The sequence below is a fragment of the Panthera leo genome, chromosome B3 (genome assembly GCF_018350215.1).
Source record: "Panthera leo isolate Ple1 chromosome B3, P.leo_Ple1_pat1.1, whole genome shotgun sequence".
Classification (NCBI taxonomy): Eukaryota; Metazoa; Chordata; class Mammalia; order Carnivora; family Felidae; genus Panthera; species Panthera leo.
In genome coordinates this window covers 47,254,351-47,274,589 of record NC_056684.1, presented here as the reverse complement: position 1 = coordinate 47,274,589, position 20,239 = coordinate 47,254,351, and the positions used below count along the sequence as shown (strand labels likewise).

The 20,239-nt window shown below is 36.5% G+C and overlaps 1 protein-coding gene across 11 annotated transcripts in view; it reads left to right on the top strand.

Moving 5' to 3' along the window:
* TCF12 (transcription factor 12) overlaps nucleotides 1-20,239 on the top strand; it is a 376,270-nt gene that overhangs the window by 244,578 nt on the left and 111,453 nt on the right. For all 11 annotated transcript variants that reach the window (XM_042941923.1, XM_042941925.1, XM_042941924.1 and 8 more), the window contains one exon: nucleotides 16,973-17,037. In XM_042941923.1, coding sequence (XP_042797857.1) covers nucleotides 16,973-17,037 — 65 coding nt within the window. The remainder of the gene's footprint in view (nucleotides 1-16,972; nucleotides 17,038-20,239) is intronic.

The window sequence follows — 20,239 nt, the reverse complement described above, 5'->3', positions numbered from 1 at the left end:
GTGTAGAGTCCTCAGTAGGGTATTATGTTGGTGAGTCTACATTAGCTCTGGGCTGAAGGCTGTTCTGGACCTGCCTTAACAAAGCTTAAAGACAACCTTGGAAAAGGACCAAACTTGATTCCAAGTAACTTAACTGCTTACAAGAACAAAGTCCAATATTCTTTAAAGGAATACAACAAAATGTAGCACCCCCAAAACGTGAACTTCATAATGTCAAATTACCAAACATGAAAAAAAGCAGGAAACTATATAACCAAGAATAAAATTCATCAGTAGAAACAATAGAGCAGGAAATTACAGAGATGGTGGAATTAGCAAGCAAGGGTATTAAAATGGCTGACATAAATACACTCCATAGCTCAGAAATGTAGAGAAAAACATGAATATGGAAATTAGAATGACTAGAGTTAAAAAATACAGTACCTGAAATGAAAAATACACTGGATGGGATTAACAGAAGATTATTCACCACTGAAGAAAAGATCAGTGAATTTGCAGACCTGGAAACAAACTATCCTAAATGAAGATCACAGGACATCTAGCTTTTACATAGGGTTTGGAAAGCTGCAAAAAAATGTCATTTCCATGCTTAATGATGAGAAAGGAAAAGCCTGAAAGCTACAAAATTCTCTTTTGAATCCATCAGAGAACTGAAATTGCAAGGCAGTCATGTGACCTGAATTCTGAGGAACAGTGAAACATATAAACTGTATTGCCTGTGGCAAACCACGGGAGAATAAGGTGTCATACCAGTCACAACACAAGCAGGTAAGAGGAATCATCTAAAATTTTAAAGTTAAACAGAAGGCCAGTTGTAGACTAGCAGCATATCAGTTTGAAATAGCTAGGGGAAGCTAACAAAAGAACAGTTCAAAAGGGATTTCACACTCACCTCAGGCTTTTTCCCTCAGACCTGTACTGCATACTCACAAGGATTTGGGGTAGAGCAGGAGACTGAAGAGAATTCATTGTGTTGATATTGTCAGCATGCAGGAGCTGATCAGCTGTCATTGTGGGAAAAGGAGAAAAGCATACCAACATCCCCAAACCCTAAGTACTGAGACCTCTAAGCTGCTTTAAGAAGAGGCAGCAAAAAGCCTCTTGCCCAAAGGACACAGGCTAAGACACATTGATTGGGGGAGGAGAGGAAACTCATCTTAGACCTAAGATCTTATGCACATACCAAGTATAGGTCTCCTGCCTATTAGACAGTAGTGAAAACTCCAACCCAAGGTCATCTTTAGAGGTAAAGCAGAGTTTCACTCTTACAGGGAAGAAGAGATGAGGGATAGGAAAGCAACAGCAGTCTACCTGCTGGGAGAGGCAAAAGCATGGAGAGACACACACTCTGGGGCACAGGTTTTATAGGATCTGTTGAAAGCTGAGGATGAAATATTAACTGAGAAAAGTCCTACAGCACCCCAGCCATGTGCTAAGCACTAGGCAAAAGCAGCCAATCATTAGAGGGAGTTGAAGCCTCTCATCAACTGAAGGTAACCACACAACAGTCATATTCAGCTAGACTCCTGATTAGTTTGACTCATTTTTCCACACCAAAGGCCTTAAACAAGAAGAGGCATGCTTATTTCCAGACCTAAGCACTGTTTAGTTCATTCTTTACTCTTCTATACACAGTGGTCTTGCATTCAGTCAAAATTACAAGATTTGCACATAAGCAAAGTGAAGAAATGTTAAAAGGCAAAATAATCAGCAAAACCAGACTGAAAGATGATGCACGTTGGAACTATCAGACAAGGATTTTGAAGTAACTCTGATTAACGTATTAAAGGATATGGTGGAAAAGGTGTACAACACGCACAAGTAGGGGATTTTTAGCAAATAAATGGAAATAATAAGGATTTAATTGAAATACTAGAAATAAAAGACATACTAAGGTGAAGACTTCCTTTAGGATCATCAGTAGACTATAAACCCAACTGAAGCACAAAGAGTGATAAAAGACAGAATTATGGGACAATGACAGCCTGATACATGTGTGATTGAAATCTCAGATGTAGAGGAAGAGAGAAAAGTTAATAGATCCAGGATTAAAAAAAACAAAACACACACACATGCCTAGAATTATCGTATTCAATAGTGCTGAAAACCAGCAATAAAGAAAAAATCGTGAAGGCAGCCAGAGGCAGAAAAACATATATATATATAGTCAGCAATAAAAATAAACTACAGCAGACACCTCATTAAAAACTTTGCAGTCAAGAAGAGGATAGAGTAACATCTCTAAAGTATTATTTATTAAAATTGTAAAAAGTAGGGTACCTGGTTGGCTCAGTCAGTGGAGCATCCAACTCTTGATCCTTGGGGTCATGTTGGGTGTAGAGATTACTTTAAAAAAAGAAAAACTGTCAATTAAGAATTACATATTAATTGAAGATACTTTTTTTTAATGAAGGCAAAGACTTTTTCAGATACACAAAAATCCCCAGCAGACTTGAGTTACAGTAACTAAAATAGAATTGTTTAGGCAGAGGGAATGTGACACTATACAGAAACTTGGATGTGCATCAGGACTCAGCAGAATTTTTCTGTAAAGGGCCAGAAACTCTGTAAGTCAGACAAATCTCTGTCACAACTACTTAACTCCACCATTATAGTCCCAAAGCAGCCATAGATGATACATAATAAATGGATGTGATTGTGTTCCAATAAAACTTTATTTACAAAAACAGGAAGCAGGCCAACTTTGGTTCATAGTATGCCAACTGCTCATCTATAAAAAGAAATGAGAGCTTCAGAATTGGTAAAAATCAAAGTAAGTGTAAAAAACACTTTTCTTTATTTTCAAAATTTACTTTTATTTTTATTTATTTTTTCAATATTTTTATTTATTTTTGAGCAAGAGAGAGAGAATGAGTGAGGGAGAAGCAGAAAGAGAGGGAGACACAGGATCTAAAGCAGGCTCCAGGCTCTGAGTTGTCAGCACAAAGCCCAATGCAGGGCTTGAACTCAAAAATCATGAGATCGTGACCTGAGCCAAAGTCAGACACTCAACCAACTGAGCCACCTAGGTGCCCCTATTTTTATTTTATTTTATTTTTTTTAGAGAGAGTGAGTGAGTGGGGTAGAGGGAGAGAGAGAGAGAGAATGAGAGAGAATGTTAAGCAGGCTCCCTGCTCAGCACAGAGCCCGATGTGGGGCTCAGTCCCATGACCTTGGGTTAAATGCTCAAAATCAAGAGTTAGATGCTCAACCAACGGTGCCATCCAGGAGGCCCGTGTTTTCTTATTTTTAATCACACTATAAAATAATAAAATTTCTAAGCAAAAATAGTAATACTGTATGTGGGGTATATAAATATGTAAAGTAAACTCTGTGACAACATTAACCCAAAGGATGGAGGGGAGGATAGCGGAAGTATACTATTGAAAGATTCTTACACTCTTACATAATTACTTAAAGGTAGATCATATTAATTAAAGATAGATTTTGTAAATTGAGGGCAAACTCTACTAATATAAATAAAAGCCAGTAGGAAAGACTAACTGGAATACTCAATTCAAAAGCAGGCTGAAAAAGAAATAACACATGAGACAAATAGAAAACAACTAACAAAATGGTAGATTTAAATCCTGTGATATCAATAATTGTATTAAATGTATATAGTCGAAGCACACAGAGTAACAAGAGATTGAAAACAAGCTTTTTACTTTTTATTTTCTATATTTTCCAGTGGTTTTTGTACTTACAGGTTCTTCCTTAGATGAAAACATTTAAATAGTGAACATCACAACATCTCTTTACACACTAATGCTCTGTAACACCTTTTTATCTAATCAGGGTGGTCTGCTCCTACTTTCCCCATGAGCTTCAGACAACAACCAAGCTATATTGAATCCAGTAGCTTAGAACCATCGACCCAAAGTAGTCCCATTTTCCCCAGCCTCTGGGAAAAAGAGAATAAGCAGGTTAAGGATTACACTGAGCCTATGTATTCTGTCCCCACTTTGTTAAAGAATCTATAACTCTGTTAAAATTCATTTTAGATTATGTTTTATACCTTCAAATCTCTTGAGATCCCTTATAACCTTTTCCATATCATGTACGCTTTCTTTGGTAAATCTTTTTATTCAAATGTGAACAGAAACTTAATTGTTGGGGCGCCTGGGTGGCTCAGTCTGTTACGGCTCAGGTCATGATCTCACGGTTCGTGGGTTCGAGCCCCACATCAGGCGCTATCCTGACAGCTCAGAGCCTGGAACCTGTTTCTGATTCTGTGTCTCCCTCTGTCTCTGCTCCTCCCCTGCTCACGCTGTCTCTCTCTGTCTCTCAAAAATAAATAAATATAAAAAAAAATTTCTTTTTAAAAAAGAAACTTAATTGTGGCTAAGTATACAAATAGTGGTAGAGATAGACCCACTCATGAATGCTAAAGGAAGAGTGGGGCCATCAACCTTTAATGAAATTTAATGGAAGGAAAAGCATAAAGAATTCTCAAACCTTTTAAAGTGTCCAAAACTTCCTTTAAATTATTTCCTTGGAATCTGCCTTTCTTTTTTTTCTCTGTTTAAGCCTTTTTCATCAACCATTGATATTCAAGATACACATACATAGATTTTTTTAGTCAATGTATTTCATTAAAAAATAGTATCTTTTTTTTATTAAATATAATTTATTGTCAGATTGGTTTCCATACAACACCTAGTACTCATCCCAACAGGTGCCCTTCTCAATGCCCATCACCCACTTTCCCCTCTCCCCCACCCCCCCATCAACCCTCAGTTCTCAGTATTTAAGTCTCTTACGGTTTGCCTCCCTCCCTCTCTGTAACTTCTTTTCCCGCCTTTCCCCTCCCCCCGGTCTTCTGTTAAGTTTCTCAGGATCCACATGAGTGAAAACATATGGTAACTGTCTTTCTCTGCCTGACTTATTTCACTTAGCGTAATATCCTCCAGTTCCATCCACATTGCTACAAATGGCCAGATTTCATTCTTTCTCATTGCCAAGTAGTATTCCTTTGTATATATAAACCACAATTTCTTTATCCATTCATCATTTGGTGGACATTTAGGCTCTTTACATAGTTTGGCTATTGTTGAAAGTGCTGCTATATACATTGGGGTACAAGTGCCCCTGTGCATCAGCACTACTGTATTCCTTGGGTAAATTCCTAGCAGTGCTATTGTTGGGTCATAGGGTAGATCTATTTTTAATTTTTTGACAAACCTCCACACTGTTTTCCAGAGCGGCTGCACCAGTTTGCATTCCCACCAACAGTGCAAGAGTGTTCCCATTTCTCCACATCCTCTCCAGCATCTGTAGTCTCCTGATTTGTTCACTTTAGCCACTCTGACCGGCATGAGGTGGTATCTCAGTATGGTTTTGATTTGAGTGATAACTAATATCTAATTAGGCCTTATCTTGTGTTTTCCATTTTTTCTAAGCACTTTGTCAGTACATTTTTATCCTCACAAAAAACCAGTGAAGTGAAACTGTTACTATCCCATTTCACACTTGAGGCAACTAAAGTACAGTGAGGTTAGAGAATAATCTATTTCAATGACTTCATTAAAATACAAAATAAAATACTATTTGTCTGAAAGCCAATATTACTCCAGAATGGGAATTTAAACCTACTTAGTCTACATCCAGAGTCTCTGTTCATAATCACTTCCCCATACCTCCTCCCTAAATTATTACAGTTTTTTTTTCTTTTCGTCAGTCTTTCTTCCTTCATTCCTCCCTTCCACAAATATTACATACAGCTCTTCTGTGACTTAAAATTGATTTGTATAGCCATTTATAATGAGTTGATATGTAAAATATTTATTTTGATTTATGCCTGACTCACAAATTAATTTGGATTATAACTCATTGAGCACTTGAGGTCAGCCTTTACCTGTTTTCAAATTGCAAAGGTAGGATGGCAGTAAATTGCATGCAATACTGGAAGCCACTCAATGAAAACTGAGTGTGTTGGGGCACCTGGGTGGCTCCGTCGATTAAGCATCCAGCTCTTGATTCCAGCTAAGGTTGTGATCTCACGATTCATGAGATAGAGCCCCACATCAAATCTCCTGCTTGGGATATTCTCTCTCTCTCTCAAAATAAATAAACATTTTCAAAAAAGAAGAAAGGAAAACTGAATGTCTCATATTTTGCCCTCAGTACCTATTATGTAGCAAGAATCATATGTAAATCTTAGCAGACCACAGAGGGAATTTAAGACTCCCTTTTGGCCATTTTCTCATCTGTTACAACAAAATAGAATCATCTTCTTTCATTTGCTCTGTATCTGTGTATTTTCTGTGGTGTGCAAAGTACTTACCTTTCTGCATTAGATAGGTGGAGGGTGTTGAGCTCCAATGAGAAATTTTATTAACATTCAGAGCTTTTCTTAATCTAAATAAAATAAAGTCTTGGTAACCCTAAGTATACTGACTTCAGTTTGTCATATTCAACATACCGTATTCACAGTAAAATATCTCTAGGTGTGCAGGATGGTTTAGTGTTGATCTGGCTGTATTTCATGGACACAAGACACAAAAAAACTTCCATGCTCTTCTGCCATCTTGGCTCCTCCAGTAAAATACCTCAATGTATTAAACAAATGTATGATAAACTGCTTATACACATCATTTTTTTAACTGTACATTATTCCAGAAGTCCCTTTTTAAAGTTTGTTTTTAAATTCCAGTTAACATTTCTTTAAGTTTTTTTTATTCCAGTTAACATACAGTGTAATATTACTAGTTTCAGGCGTACAGTATAGTGATTAAAACTTGCATACATCACCTGGTGCTCATCACAAGTGCACTCCTTTATCCCTATCACCTGTTTAACCCATTTCCTACCCACCCCCCTTTCTGGTAACCATCTATCAGTTTGTTCTCTATAGTTGAGAGTCTGTTCCTTGGTTTGCCTCTCTTCTCTCCCCGCCTTTGCTCCTTTGTTTTCTTTCCTAAATTCCACATTTGCGTGAAATCATATGGTATTTGTCGTTCTCTGACTGACTTATTTCGCTCAGCATAATACTCTCTAGCTCCTTCCTTGCCATTACAAATGACAAGATTTTATGCTTTTTTAATGGCTGAGCAGGATTCCATTGTATATATACACCACTTCTTCTTTATCCATTCATCAACCAATGGACACTTGGGTTGTTTCCATATTTTACTATTGTAGATAATGCTGCTATAAACATTGGGGTGCATGTATCCTTTTGAATTAGTATTTTTGTATTCTCTGGGTAAATACCGAGTAATGCGATTGCTGGATTGTAGGGTAGTTCTATTTTTAACTTTTTGAGGAACCTCCATACTGTTTTCCACAGTGGCTGTCCAGTTTTCATTCCCACCAACAGTGCAAGAGGGTTTCCCTTTCTCCACATCCTCGCCAACACCTGTTGTTTCTTGTGTTGTTGAATTTACCCTTCCTGCAAAAATCTCTGTATTTTTTAGCAGTTTATCTTCTTCCTCCTACTACTGGTGGTTCACAGATCTACATTCTTTCAGAAGCAGAGTGCTTGATTAATAGCAAAATAGATGGGCATGCCAGTTTGATGGGATATTAAAACAGAAAGAGATATCCCAAATCAAATTTGCTCTACTCCACCCCATTCTCCAGGTGAAGAAACTGAGGCCTGGCGAGTTTAACAACTTACCTGTTTCAGACAGCTACTTCATAGCAGAGACAGGAATAGACCCTTCTGACTCTTCATTTCCATGCTTGTTTCATTTTACTACTCTGTTTCTGACTACATAGTTGGTGAATGGTAGCAGTTCCATTGATTAGTTCCTTTCTTTCTATTCCAGTTCTTGCTGTCAAGGGAAACTAGCCAATTAACAATCATTTATTATCCACTGTTTTAGAGCACAGTTTTCTTATACTGTCTGTGTCTCCATGTGGCTGTATGCCATAGATAGAGCCTTAGAGTAGAATCTGTCCCTGGCATGCAAACAAAACAAGTCTAGAATTCCAGACCAATGTTCCTAAACAAGTGGCATCTGCCTTCTGGTCCCCAAGTGCCATAAAAAACAGACATTGACCTTGTGTGGTAAGGTCATGATTTAAATTAAACAGCCAAAATACAGAAAGTTGTGAGAAAAATCACAGGAATTAACAATGAGCTTAATATTCTGTTTATCATTGTATGATACAAGAAATTTCTGACAGAAGCATCTATATAAGGATTTGGTGGAAACAGTATGTCAGAATGAAGTATGATTACCAGGACCGTTTTGAAAATATGCCCCCCTCTCTTTCCCCAGCCAAATTATTTGTTGATATGAGTTTAACCTGATTTTCTTTTTTTTATTTTGGGAAAAGGGGAGTGGACTAAAATTAAGGTGTTGAAATTTGGCTCAGTTTAGTCCCTAGAAAGTTGTAAAGCCTCAAATGAATATTTTGAAATCTTTTTTTATTTAAGAATGGGATAAAAATTAAGACACAAAAGTTATTTGATTATTTTTAAAGAATATGCATTCACTATGTTTTATCATGAAATGCAGCCAAGGATGAAGAGATAATTCCTAGTTCTGTAATATTTCGGCTTGGTATAAAAATGAAATGAATTTGTTTCTAAGTTCTAAACAACATGTGGTTAGGGAAGTAGGGAGACATTAAGTAAGAAAACACTTAAATTCTTAACCTAAGGAAAAGCAACAATGCAATACAGATGTAAACATGTGTTCAGGGACAATTTGAAAATATAATTATTGACTAAAATGTCTCAGAGAAGGGCTGTTTAGATTTTGAGCTACCTATAATGAATACCTTGTTATGTATTCCATATGTGGCAAAAGTGAACCATAAAATGACCCATAAAGTTTTGAAAGATTACTAAAATTGATCACAATCTTATTCTACTCTGTTTTTTCATTCCTAATTTCCAATCTACCTATCAACCACACTCCCTTATATAGAGTTATGCATTTTAATGTTCTCTCTGGGCATTCTCAGGGCTGAAAGGCAAACATACTGTTTTGTGTAAACCTTCTCATCCTTGTCTATTTGTATATATTTACTGTGTGAATCTGATTTTTAGGAAGGCGTGGAGAACATGGGGGAAAATAGCTGGACTGGTGAATGTTTGCATCCTGGTCTACTTCATCTCCGGTTTTAGTCTCAAGAAGTCATTTCTAAAGCCTATTCAAATTACCCAAATATGACTGTATGCTCTTACCAAGGATAATGAGATACTTTATTGGTACCTTAGCAGTTCTTCAGGAATTTTTGATTGGGAACCTGCTTAAGGTTCTGATGCCTGTCACAGGAAGTTGGTGCAGAGTTAAGATTAAATAAGTGATGAGATAGAGGCTGGGTTAGAAAAGTGATTACAACTGGGAACTTGCTAATCACTGACCTCTATAGGGATCCTCTGGTTTATCACTAATCTCACTCACACTTGGCAGTTTCCTGTGCTGCTGCCTCATCATTCATAGCTGTGTGAGTAATTTGGCATGGAGTGAACAAGAGGAGGGCAGAGAGAGTCCGGCAGCTGTGCTTGTTGGCACTAGATATTTAAGTATCTTCAATGTAGCCAGCAGCGCACTTGGCACACATGTTAGCCAATAATACTTAAACAAATGGTTGTGAAAGAAAATAGGCATTTATGTTAAACGCCTCTGTCTCTCTCTTTTCTTTTCTTTAAAAAAATAATCTGTTAGTTTGAGATCCTTTCTAGATTTTTTGTGTGTAAGTTTGAGCTGACTGCTACCCACATGAAGTCAGTAATACCAGTAGTTAACATTGGCCTCGGTTCTTTGAGACAAGAATTTCCAAATACTTTATAAGCATTAATTAAACTGTGCAGGCCTGTGTGAGGTACATGTTACTGAGCTGATTTTCCTAAAAGAGTGAGTGGGGACATTGATGTCAAATGACGTGTAACTTGCTTAGTTCACTCAGTACGAGAGAAGCAAGAGCCAAGAGATGAATCCAGTAACCAGAATCCTAAGTCTCTGCTCTGCTGTATACCAAATGGCATTACAGATTTCCCCACCTTATAGGATAGTGTGTTTTTATGTTTCTCTGAGCGGTTGGTGTGATGGAAATTGTATGAAACTTGTGGTAGTGTTCTTCTACAAAAGAAGAGGAAAAGCTTCTCCATCAGCAAAGAGGTTAGGTAAATAATGATTTTTCAAAGATACCTAAGCGGGGAGGAAGACAGTCTGCTCATAAAACTGTGATCATATTTAGATTTATGCCCAAATATTTAGATTGGCCTAAGTAGGGATTTCACATTGTTCTCTGAAAACTAAATCTGGAAAAGTTGTCATGATTTGTATGTAATAAAATATTTCAGTTTGAAACATCCAAGGATTCTTTTTCTAGGTTAAGCCTTTATCTTTTAAGAAAAATCAGTCTAATTCTGCCCACTTAAAATATAGCTGGTGGGGTGAATTTGAATTTATGAGTGCAATTCAGTATGCCTTACAAAAATGAACATTGAAATAATACTGGCTTTCAGACAAATAGGGAAACTGTTCTGATTTGTGCCATTAACTCATGAAGTCAATATTTCTTAAATAGTATCTATTCATTAAAATTACTGAACTTCAGGTATTCACTAGACTGCTTCAGAAATAAATGCTGAGCTAGCTCTACCTTCCATAATATCTTTGTCCCTGGCCATTTCTTTATAAAAATGTTATTTTGAATTGGTAGGAATAGAGCATATAGGCCAGGAGTGTATTACAGGGAAGGCTTCTACAGCCAGTAGATTGAGATCTGTAGGAGATCTTGCAGTTTTATTGTCATATCTCATACCTGTTACCAGAGTCCTTCAATCACTCTTCGGCATTAGGAGTATTTCTAGTAGGAAGAAGAATACAACTAGCAGTGGTACCAGCAATGTAAGTAAAGCATGTTTCACACTGCCTTGCACATAATAACTAGTCCGCAAATGCTGGTTCCTGTCACCTTGCCTGCAGTAATCTGAAGACTCTGAGAGTGAAAGAGAGTGGAAGAGTCCTTGACTGCTGTGCACCCTAAGGAGGGTTCAGTACAGCAGCTAGGGAGTTCTTGAGCCAAAGTTGGTCAACATAGAAATGTATGTCCCCCAGGAAGAAGTGTGCTTTTCCCCCCTACATACTCTGTCAGAGCATGTTGATGGAAGCAAGTGGGCCTCACTGCAGAAGTTATCATTTCAGAGCATAGCAGCTGGATCTCTCAGTCAGTTATATTCCCGGAAGTAGGAGCTTTGCAAGGTGCTTTTTCATGGCTACTGCACTGCAGAAGTTATCATTTCAGAGCATAGCAGCTGGATCTCTCAGTCAGTTATATTCCCGGAAGTAGGAGCTTTGCAAGGTGCTTTTTCATGGCTACCACTGCAATTAAATTTTTTAATTGTTTTAAATATATACACAAAAATAAATCTCTACGTTGGCCCCAGCCTCCCGGGATGTTGTTACACACCTTCTGATCTTGTCCAACTTGTTCATTTTACAGACTAGGAAACTGAGACCCAGAAAAATGAAATGAGATCAGAATAAGTATTTTTCTAACAGGTATTTCAAGTTAAGGAAAACATTAACTTATGCCCTTTGTGAGAACTAAAAAGAACAGCAGTTACTTGTGAGTGAAGGCAGCGTAAGTGACCACGTTCTGTACCCAAAACCAATCCTTGGAGTAGTTGGGTTTTGCTGCCAATCATTTTGGGGATGATTTGTCATCCATCCCTCTTTTCAGCAGGAATAGATAGTGCCAAACCATTTCATTGGTAGAGGCTGCTTAGAGGGCTAAATAGAGAAAAATTTCTGTACTATATTTGGGCCCCACCAATTGCGTACATACATGAGCTGAATCTGGGAATTGTGTCCTGAACCTCCACTGAAGAACAGTGCCGTATAGTATTCTGTTAAGAATTTGGGGTCAGCCCTGTATTTAGGTTCTTTTGACTACTTAGTAATTCTGTGACCTTGGGCAAATTATTTCTCCTCATTAGTAAAATAGGGATTTAATAGTACCTGTCTCAGTGAGTTGGAAGAACTAAAGCCATCATTAGCTTTCATCTGGATTATTTCAGTACTTTCCTAATTTGTCTCCCTGCTTCCACTTGTTCCCCTACAGCTTGTTCTTCATAAGCAGCCATGATGATACTTTCAAGATGTAGATCATCTTTTCAGTAAACAGTTCTGAAGTCACTTGGATATCTCTGTGGAGAAAACATGTATCTTGACATCCCTCCACCACCACCAACATACACAAAAACCAAATTCAGGTTTAAATGTGAAAGATAAGCAGTAAAGCTTTTAGAAGAAAGCACAGAAAAATAAAAACAGATTTGTGACCTTGGAATAGGCAGAGATTTTTTAAACAGTACATATAAAAAAAATGGACAAATTAATCTACATTAAAATGAATTTTTGTTTATCCAAAGACACCATTAAAAGGATGAAAATATTTACATAGAGACAATAAAAGGTCTTGTATCAAAAATACTTGAGAAACTCCTACAGATCAGCAAGTAAATGACAATCCAGTAGGAAAAAGTAAACAAAATATTTGAATGACCATTTCATTATAAAATACCCAAACGTTCAGTAAACATGAACTCACTGTGATTTACTAGTAGTAACTTGGTTGCCAAAAGTGTTCTTAAATTTTCCACAGCATTAATAAATAAACCCACAATAAAAGAGCTAATTATTCCCCAAATCTCTTTACTAGTAAGAACACCAGGAATATGCTATAATTTTCTGCACACTAGTAATTTTACTATTGGAAATTCTGTTTTCTGAGACTTCTTCCTTATAACAAGGTAAAGGAACGCATGTCTTTACTTTTATCCTCTTCCTAAGTCTCTTCACTAGGACCAGATAGTGTAATTTTGATTCCATCTTAGCATGATAGTTCTGCAAATATAAAAAGTACAGAGACTGCACTTCTTTCAGATTCTCTCCTCTCTAGGCTAACATCTCGGGGTTTTTTTTAGCTGATCTGATGGTATGGATCCTTCACCATTCAAGGGAAATTAGATACATGCCAGTTACTAACAGTTCTTCAGCTGTGTTTAGCTGTGTGACATAATATTAAAATTATCTACATACAGCTTTCATATATATTATTTAGCAGAAAACTGTAAAACGGTAGCCAAAAGTTGTTATTTGTCAGACACCTGAGATAAAATAGAGATTAATTTTAATTCATGAAAATAGTTCTTAAAAAAAGTAATTTTGAGAGAATTAAAGATAAATGTCTTCTAAATCTCAGACTGAGAGTATGCATTATTCTATTTCAAGTGTAACCGAATTTCTAAGTCCCTCAGAAATAATTAGTTCCTAATAAATGAAAGGTGAAATAAAAATGTATTTACATTTCAAAATCTCATTTGAATAGGTTAAGTATCATTTTAAAAACAAGCTATCAGCTTTCCATCTCAGAAGAAACTTCTCTGTAATGGTTTTAGCTTATGTTAAATTAGTTTTCATTCTCTCTGATTTGAATATCCTTGTGAAAGGAAGAAGTTTAGGAATTTTAATAGGCACAGAAAAGTAGGTTTAAAAGCTTACATATTCTTAAATAATATAACAGGTAGCCTCCACACAGATAATTAAAATTATACTTGAAAACTGTACTTTATTAAAAGCAGAGCTAATATTGATCTCTTACTTTGTTTCCTTTTCTTCCCAACAGTTGGGGGGGAATCTAGTACCTTTGAAAGTAAAAATATAATAGGCCTTAACTTGTTGTTGAGCTTTAAGTCTTTCTTAGTTGTTTAAATAGTATTTCAGGAAGAGGAATTTGTAAGGTAGGAAGGGCCTATTGAGTATTTCAGCCATTAATTACTTGGTGGTATATTGTGGTAAAAGACAAGCATTGTTTTGTTTTTTTAACTCTGTGGTATTTGTTTAAAATGTTAATAAGTCAGGTCACCTGGGTGGCTCAGTCCTTTGAGCTTTGGCTCAGGTGATGATCTCTTGCCATTCATGAGTTCACATTGGGCTTGCTGCTGTCAGCCTACCAGTCAGTGCAGAGCCTACTCCAGATCCTCTGTCCCCCTCTCTCTGCCCCTCCCCCACTTGCACTCTCAAAAATAAACATTAAAAAATAAATAATTAAAATGTTAATATAGTCTCCCATTTCTGTTCTGCCAAGTATATGGTACATGATTTGTTTTCAAAAGCAGTATTTTCTTGGGGTACCTGGGTGGCTCAGTTGGTTTCAGCTCAGGTCATGATCTCACACTTTATGGATTCAAGCCCTGCATTGGGCTTCTTGCTGACAGTGTGGAGCCTGCTTGCAATTCTCTCTCTTTCTGCTCCTCCCCTACCCATGCTCTCTCTTTTTCAAAATAAATAAATAAACTTTTTAAAAAATGGTATGTACTGAGAGTGATTTTTATTATCTCATAAACGTGTTTATTTGATTAATAAAGTAATACCTCCAAACCAAAAATGTGTGCTGTTCTTTATTTTACCTCAGTAATCTCTCTGCCAGTCATTCTGAGTAGGCATTTCCCTTCAGTCTCTGCCATGTTCTTGGTCCAGCAGGGTTTCTTATCCATTTTGATGAGACACAGGAATGGTGTGTGTGTCACAGTTGCAAAAGTACAATCTTTTTGTGGTTTTGTAAGGTCAGATTCCAAGAGTAGAAGAATAGAGTCCAAAACCCCTGTGTATCATCTGGACTCCTACAAGCGGTCTTGCTTGTAAAGGATAGATCCTCAGAGAGTTAACAGTTTTTTTTCCATTTTATTCCATATGTATATTTTGCAAATTAAAGCACTTTATGTAGAACATATTGCTTTATGGTGAGACTATGAGACAAATAGACTACATTAATTAACCTTTTCTCATAAATCTGCATTTTTATGTGTTAGCATTACTTCACCTGAAATATGTGCTTCATCACTAATAGCCAGTAAGTGCTTTTTAAGACATGTGCTATAATGTCTAATGGGCTCTGAAATTATACTCTGAGTTATTACTGTATTTTCTAATAACTAGCTTTGTTATTACAAGGATTATTTTCTATATCTAACAGGTCAGTACATACTAAATTTAGAGTTGTATGATTTTACATCATTTGGCCAGTGTGGCATGTATACGGCAATGAAATTAATCAGATATTAGTACATATATCTTAAAGTTTTTTTAAATTATGTGCACCATATCAGTACATAATTTTGAGCATCCCATCTATGTGTGGAGTTTTTAAGTTAATAAACTATACATTTTTATATAATGACAAGCTAATAACTCCGTAGTATACAATTATGAGGAAGTTCATATAGCCTCAGTAATTTCATTTGTTTTTGAGAGAGAGGGTGCAAGCGGGGGAGGGGCAGAGAGAGAGAGAGAGAGAGAGAGAGAGAGAGAGAGAGAGAGAAGATCCCAAGCAGGCTCTGCCCGCTGATAGCAGAGAGCCTGATGTGGTGCTCAAACTCATGAACCGTGAGATCATGACCTGAGCCAAAATCAGATGCTTAACCGACTGAGCACCCAGGCACCCCTAGCCTTAGTAATTTAAAAAATTTTGGAAAACTGGTCAGATTTAGTTATATTGTTACTGTTTTTACTTTGGAATGGAGAAAAACAATTAGCTCTGCCATTGTCATTGTTTATTTGTGTCTCCATCTTTGATACTAACATCAAAGTGTGATCCTTACAGAAATCTTTTTTTTTAAGATTTTTATCCTTATTTTTTTTAAGTTTATTTTTGAGAGAGACAGCACACGGGTGGGGGAGGGGCAGAGAGCAAGTGAGAGAGTGAGTGTGAGAGAGAGAGAATCCCAGGCAGGCTCCTCACTGCCACTGCAGACCCCAGTGCAGGGCTTGAACCCACAAACCACGAGATCATGTCCTGAGCCAAAGTCAAATGCTTAACTGACTGAGCCACCCAGATGCCCCCTTACAGAAATCTGTTTAAGCAACATGTCTGTGAGAGACTCTTTAGTTAAAATCTGTAATATTTGTAAATTTACTGTATTGAACATAAACTCTGGTGTATTGAAAAGCAAATAAGAACTTCTTTCAGTATCAGTACTGCCTACTCTTCCTCTAGAACCAGTGCATACCACTTCTAACACTTAACCATCCAACTTTTGAACTATAGAGTCTCAGAAAGAATTTGTACACATTTCTGTAAAGGGTATAAATTCGCATGATGACATCAGATAATAGTAAGGCAACACCTGTAAAGTTGAAAGTGTGCATTCTTTAATCCAGCAGCTCCACTTCTCCGTGTCTATCCTAGAGAAAGTCTTATGTGTACATATGCGCATGTGCAAGGCTATTTGTTTTACCATCCTGATAGCAAAAAAGCTAAATCTCTTTCTCAGTAGGGGAATAGATTAACTGTGGTTATGTTTGCATAATAGGACATTTTATAGCAGTAAAAATGAATACACCAGGTGTCTATTTTCTGCATGTATCTTAAGAGCATACTGTTGCATGGAAATGCAGATTTCAAAAGGAATAGATACTATATAATCCCATCTTTAAATGTATTAAAGATACACACAAAATAAATGTTTTAAATATAGACAGTAACATATATTGTTTGAGTACATAAATATATGTTAACAGTTTCAAAATATGCAGGGGGGGTGGGGGATCATATACACTAACCTTTTGATGATGGTTACCTTGGGGTCTGAGTTAAGATTTGAACTGTGTCTACACTGTTTCAATTTCTGAGAAAGAGAGAAGAGGAGGAGAAATGTTCACTTTGAAGCAAATATGGGAAAACGTTATTCTCTCTACCAAGTACATGGATCATACTGTTGGCTATATAGATATCTATTCTTTTCCATTTTTTTGAATATTTTTTCAGTGTTTCACAGCAGAAAGTATTCAATAAAATACATGCTATTTTACAAAAATCAGAATTTTTTAAACTGGAATGATAGTAAGCTTTTTAAATTTTATTTATTGGATTTTGTCTTCTTGTTTCTGATTTGTTCTCTGTACTTCCAAATCACAGTATAGTTACTATGAATGGTCTAGAAGTTGAATTGATTGTCAATAAGTGAGGATTTTTGTATACAGTTATATTTTTTGTTTTATAGGAAAAACGTCAGAGAGAGGCTCATTTTCCCTGTACAGCAGAGACACCGGATTACCAGGCTGTCAAGTAAGTTTAATAAATAGAAAAGTGAGATCATTTTTAACACACAAATAAGAACTTTAATAGAGGAGGTAGAAATTTATCTGATTTATTTCACTATTATACCTTTAATTTGTGACTAAATGTGCTAAGATTTTAGTAACTAAACATATTTTCTTCTCCCTCCACTTAAAATGGTTTCTGTTCTCCAGTTCACTAGACTGTCTCTGTCATCAGAGATTTTCACACTCACCTCCATTTTAAGTGGAAGCAAAGCAAGTTATCCTCCTACCCTTTTACAAAATGCTTATCACTTCTGAAAATGAATTTGCATATTTCCTCATAAAAAGAACAGAGTTGCTGACATAATTATGTGAAGAACCTACGTTTGCTCTGTGTAGCTTTTCTATCCTGTAACGTTAAACTTATTGTTCTGAGTATTTTCATTTCAGTCCTATACTCTAACCAATTCTTTAAGCTTCCAAAAGTATCTTTGACTTGGAAATGTTGTTTCAACTCTTCACATTCCTTTAGCATATTGCATTTTTACTAATGGCCATCTTCTCTGCTTCCCTGCCCCCCCCCCCCCAATCTTTAGAGAGAATCCTGAATACTTAATTCACCTGTAGATTACCATCAGGATCAAGCTAAAACAAAAGAAAGGAAAGGCAGAATGTAGGAAATTTGTTTTCTGCTGTTCACATGCCTTTCATGAGTTCCACCCTAATTTCAGACATGGGCATATGAGCCAGTTTTAACTCTCATTCTAACAATACTTTCCCATTTAATACATACTACATAATTGTGCCATTCAGATTCAGAAGACCTAGGTTGAAATCCCATCGTTAGAAGTTATTGACCTATAGTCCTAAGACAAGTCTTTTAACCTTAAATCCTATCTCTGTGTTGATTTCCTCACTTGAGAAACAGAATTAGCATTTTGCTTCCACCTACTTTGTAGGTCTCTGAAGGTTAAATTCCATGTACTTGTGAAAGCATTTAATAAAATAAATGCACATTTAACAATTTTTCTATTCATATAACCTATAAAACAAACCTATTTTGGTGTTTTTTTTTAATTTTTGTATTATTTATTCAAGTCATTATATTCACTATCCCATCAGAAAAGATCATTATTGGGGCGCCTGGGTGACTCAGTCTCTTGGGCATCTGACTTTGGCTCAGGTCATGATCTCACAGTCCGTGAGTTTGAGCCCCGCATCGGGCTCTGTGCTGACAGCTCAGAGCCAGGACCCTGCTTCGGATTCTGTGTCTCCTCTCACCGTCCCTCCCCAACTTGTGCTCTGTCTCTCAAAAATAAATAAATGTAAAAAACAAAATTTTTTTAAGGAAAAGGTCATTATTGCTGTTCCTTGAAATGTGCCTTATTAAATCTCTTGGAGTTCTCACTTGGCTTTGGGAAGTGAGAGAAGATCCTTAGCACAACCCTATTGCAAGCTGGATAACTCATAACCCCAGTGATTCTTTCCTCCTTTATCCTCACTAATCTCTGTATATAGATTGGAAAGTGTATGTGTGAGGAGGGAGCATGCATGTAAGAGTGCACATGGATAAATGCTAGAGCACAGAATGAGTTGAAACAGTGCCCAGTAGTGGCTAAGCCAGCTAGAAGACTTTACTATACTATGGTGACTTGCATTGATTTTCTTTGGTATGTTAAATCATCCTTGCATTCCTGAGATAAACTTTACAAAAGCTATTTTGAATCCTTAATATTTTTAAGAGACCAAAAGGTTTGAGAGCCACGGGTCTAATGTTAGCACTATTGCTAAACCTAAGGTAAAAAAATGATTCTAAGCTCTTTGAAATTACAGCTGTATCTAATAAATCAGTTAATGCTTACACTAAATGAGTTTCCACTTACATTTTTTATACTCCCTTTGCAAAGGTAGTGGTATTTAGTTAGGATTAGTGGTAAGCTCTATTTATATAATTCTCCAATTTTGCAAAGATGAATCTTAACAGTTTTTCCAAAGATGAATATGTTTATACCAGATTTAATTCCTTTTTTTCACAGTTTCTATTTTTATTTTAATTCCATTATAGTTAACATACAGTGTTATATTAGCTTCATGTATACAACACCAGATTTAATTCTCATATCAGAAAACATTTACTTTAAACCTGGATGCATAACACTGTAATAACAGTTGCTACCATTTACTGAGAACTAGCTGAGCCAGGAATTGAATTAAACATGATCATATTTGGGTCACCTGGGTGGCTCAGTCAGTTGAGCATCTGATTCTTGGTGTTGGCTCAGGTCATGATCCCAGGGTCATGAGATCAAGCCCCACGTTGGGCTCTGTGCTAAGCATGGAGCCTGCTTAGAATTCTCTCTCTCCCTCTGCCCCTCTACCCCGCTCTTCTAAACAAAATTAAAATGAAAAAAAAAAACAAAAAACTTTAAACATTATCATGTTTAATCCTTTTAACAACACCTGTTTTTCAGACTGAAAAATGGATGTTCTCCAGAGGTTTTAAGTAATTTGCTCAAAACTGTGCATCTAGCAAGTGGTAAACCTTCTAAACACACGGTTGATGCTGTTACAGTGTCAGATTCCTAGTCTGTGCCCTTACTACTCTTTCACTTAATTTGTTTGACCAAGGAGGGCTCTGGGAATTAATATTTTAAGCAAGTGCTAATTCACATGGACTGGGGATTATACTTTGAGAAACCCAGTTCTCTACATGCCAAATATAAACATATAGAGAGTATAAAAAAAGGAGGAAGCCATAAGATTACTGCTTAACAATTTTTTATAGCATTTTGGAGAGATCAGGCAGACCTATGGAAAAGAGAAACAAGTTTACTGGAATGTATGAAATGTAAAATAGCAATATTGCTATGTACAAGAAATTTAAAGGTATTCAAGTGAGGGAAAGATTTGTTGGTAAAGAATGCACAGAAGCAATGTATGAACCACAAAGAGGAAGCCCAAAATTCAGCAGAGAGGAGAGATTTTACTGCAGCAGAAACATCAGTGAAAACAGGAGGACTTTTAAAACAAGTGAAAGAATTCCTTGCTGTGAAAGGAAAAATACTTTGCTATTTAGTACTGTTACTTAGCTCTGCCTATGTTGCAGTTGCTAGACAAAATTATAATGGATGGCACCAGCTGATCTGAGGCCTAAATAGTAAACTTAGGATATTCAAGAGTTAAAAAATATCTGTCACTACTATTCAAAGAAAAACCTATATCCCAAA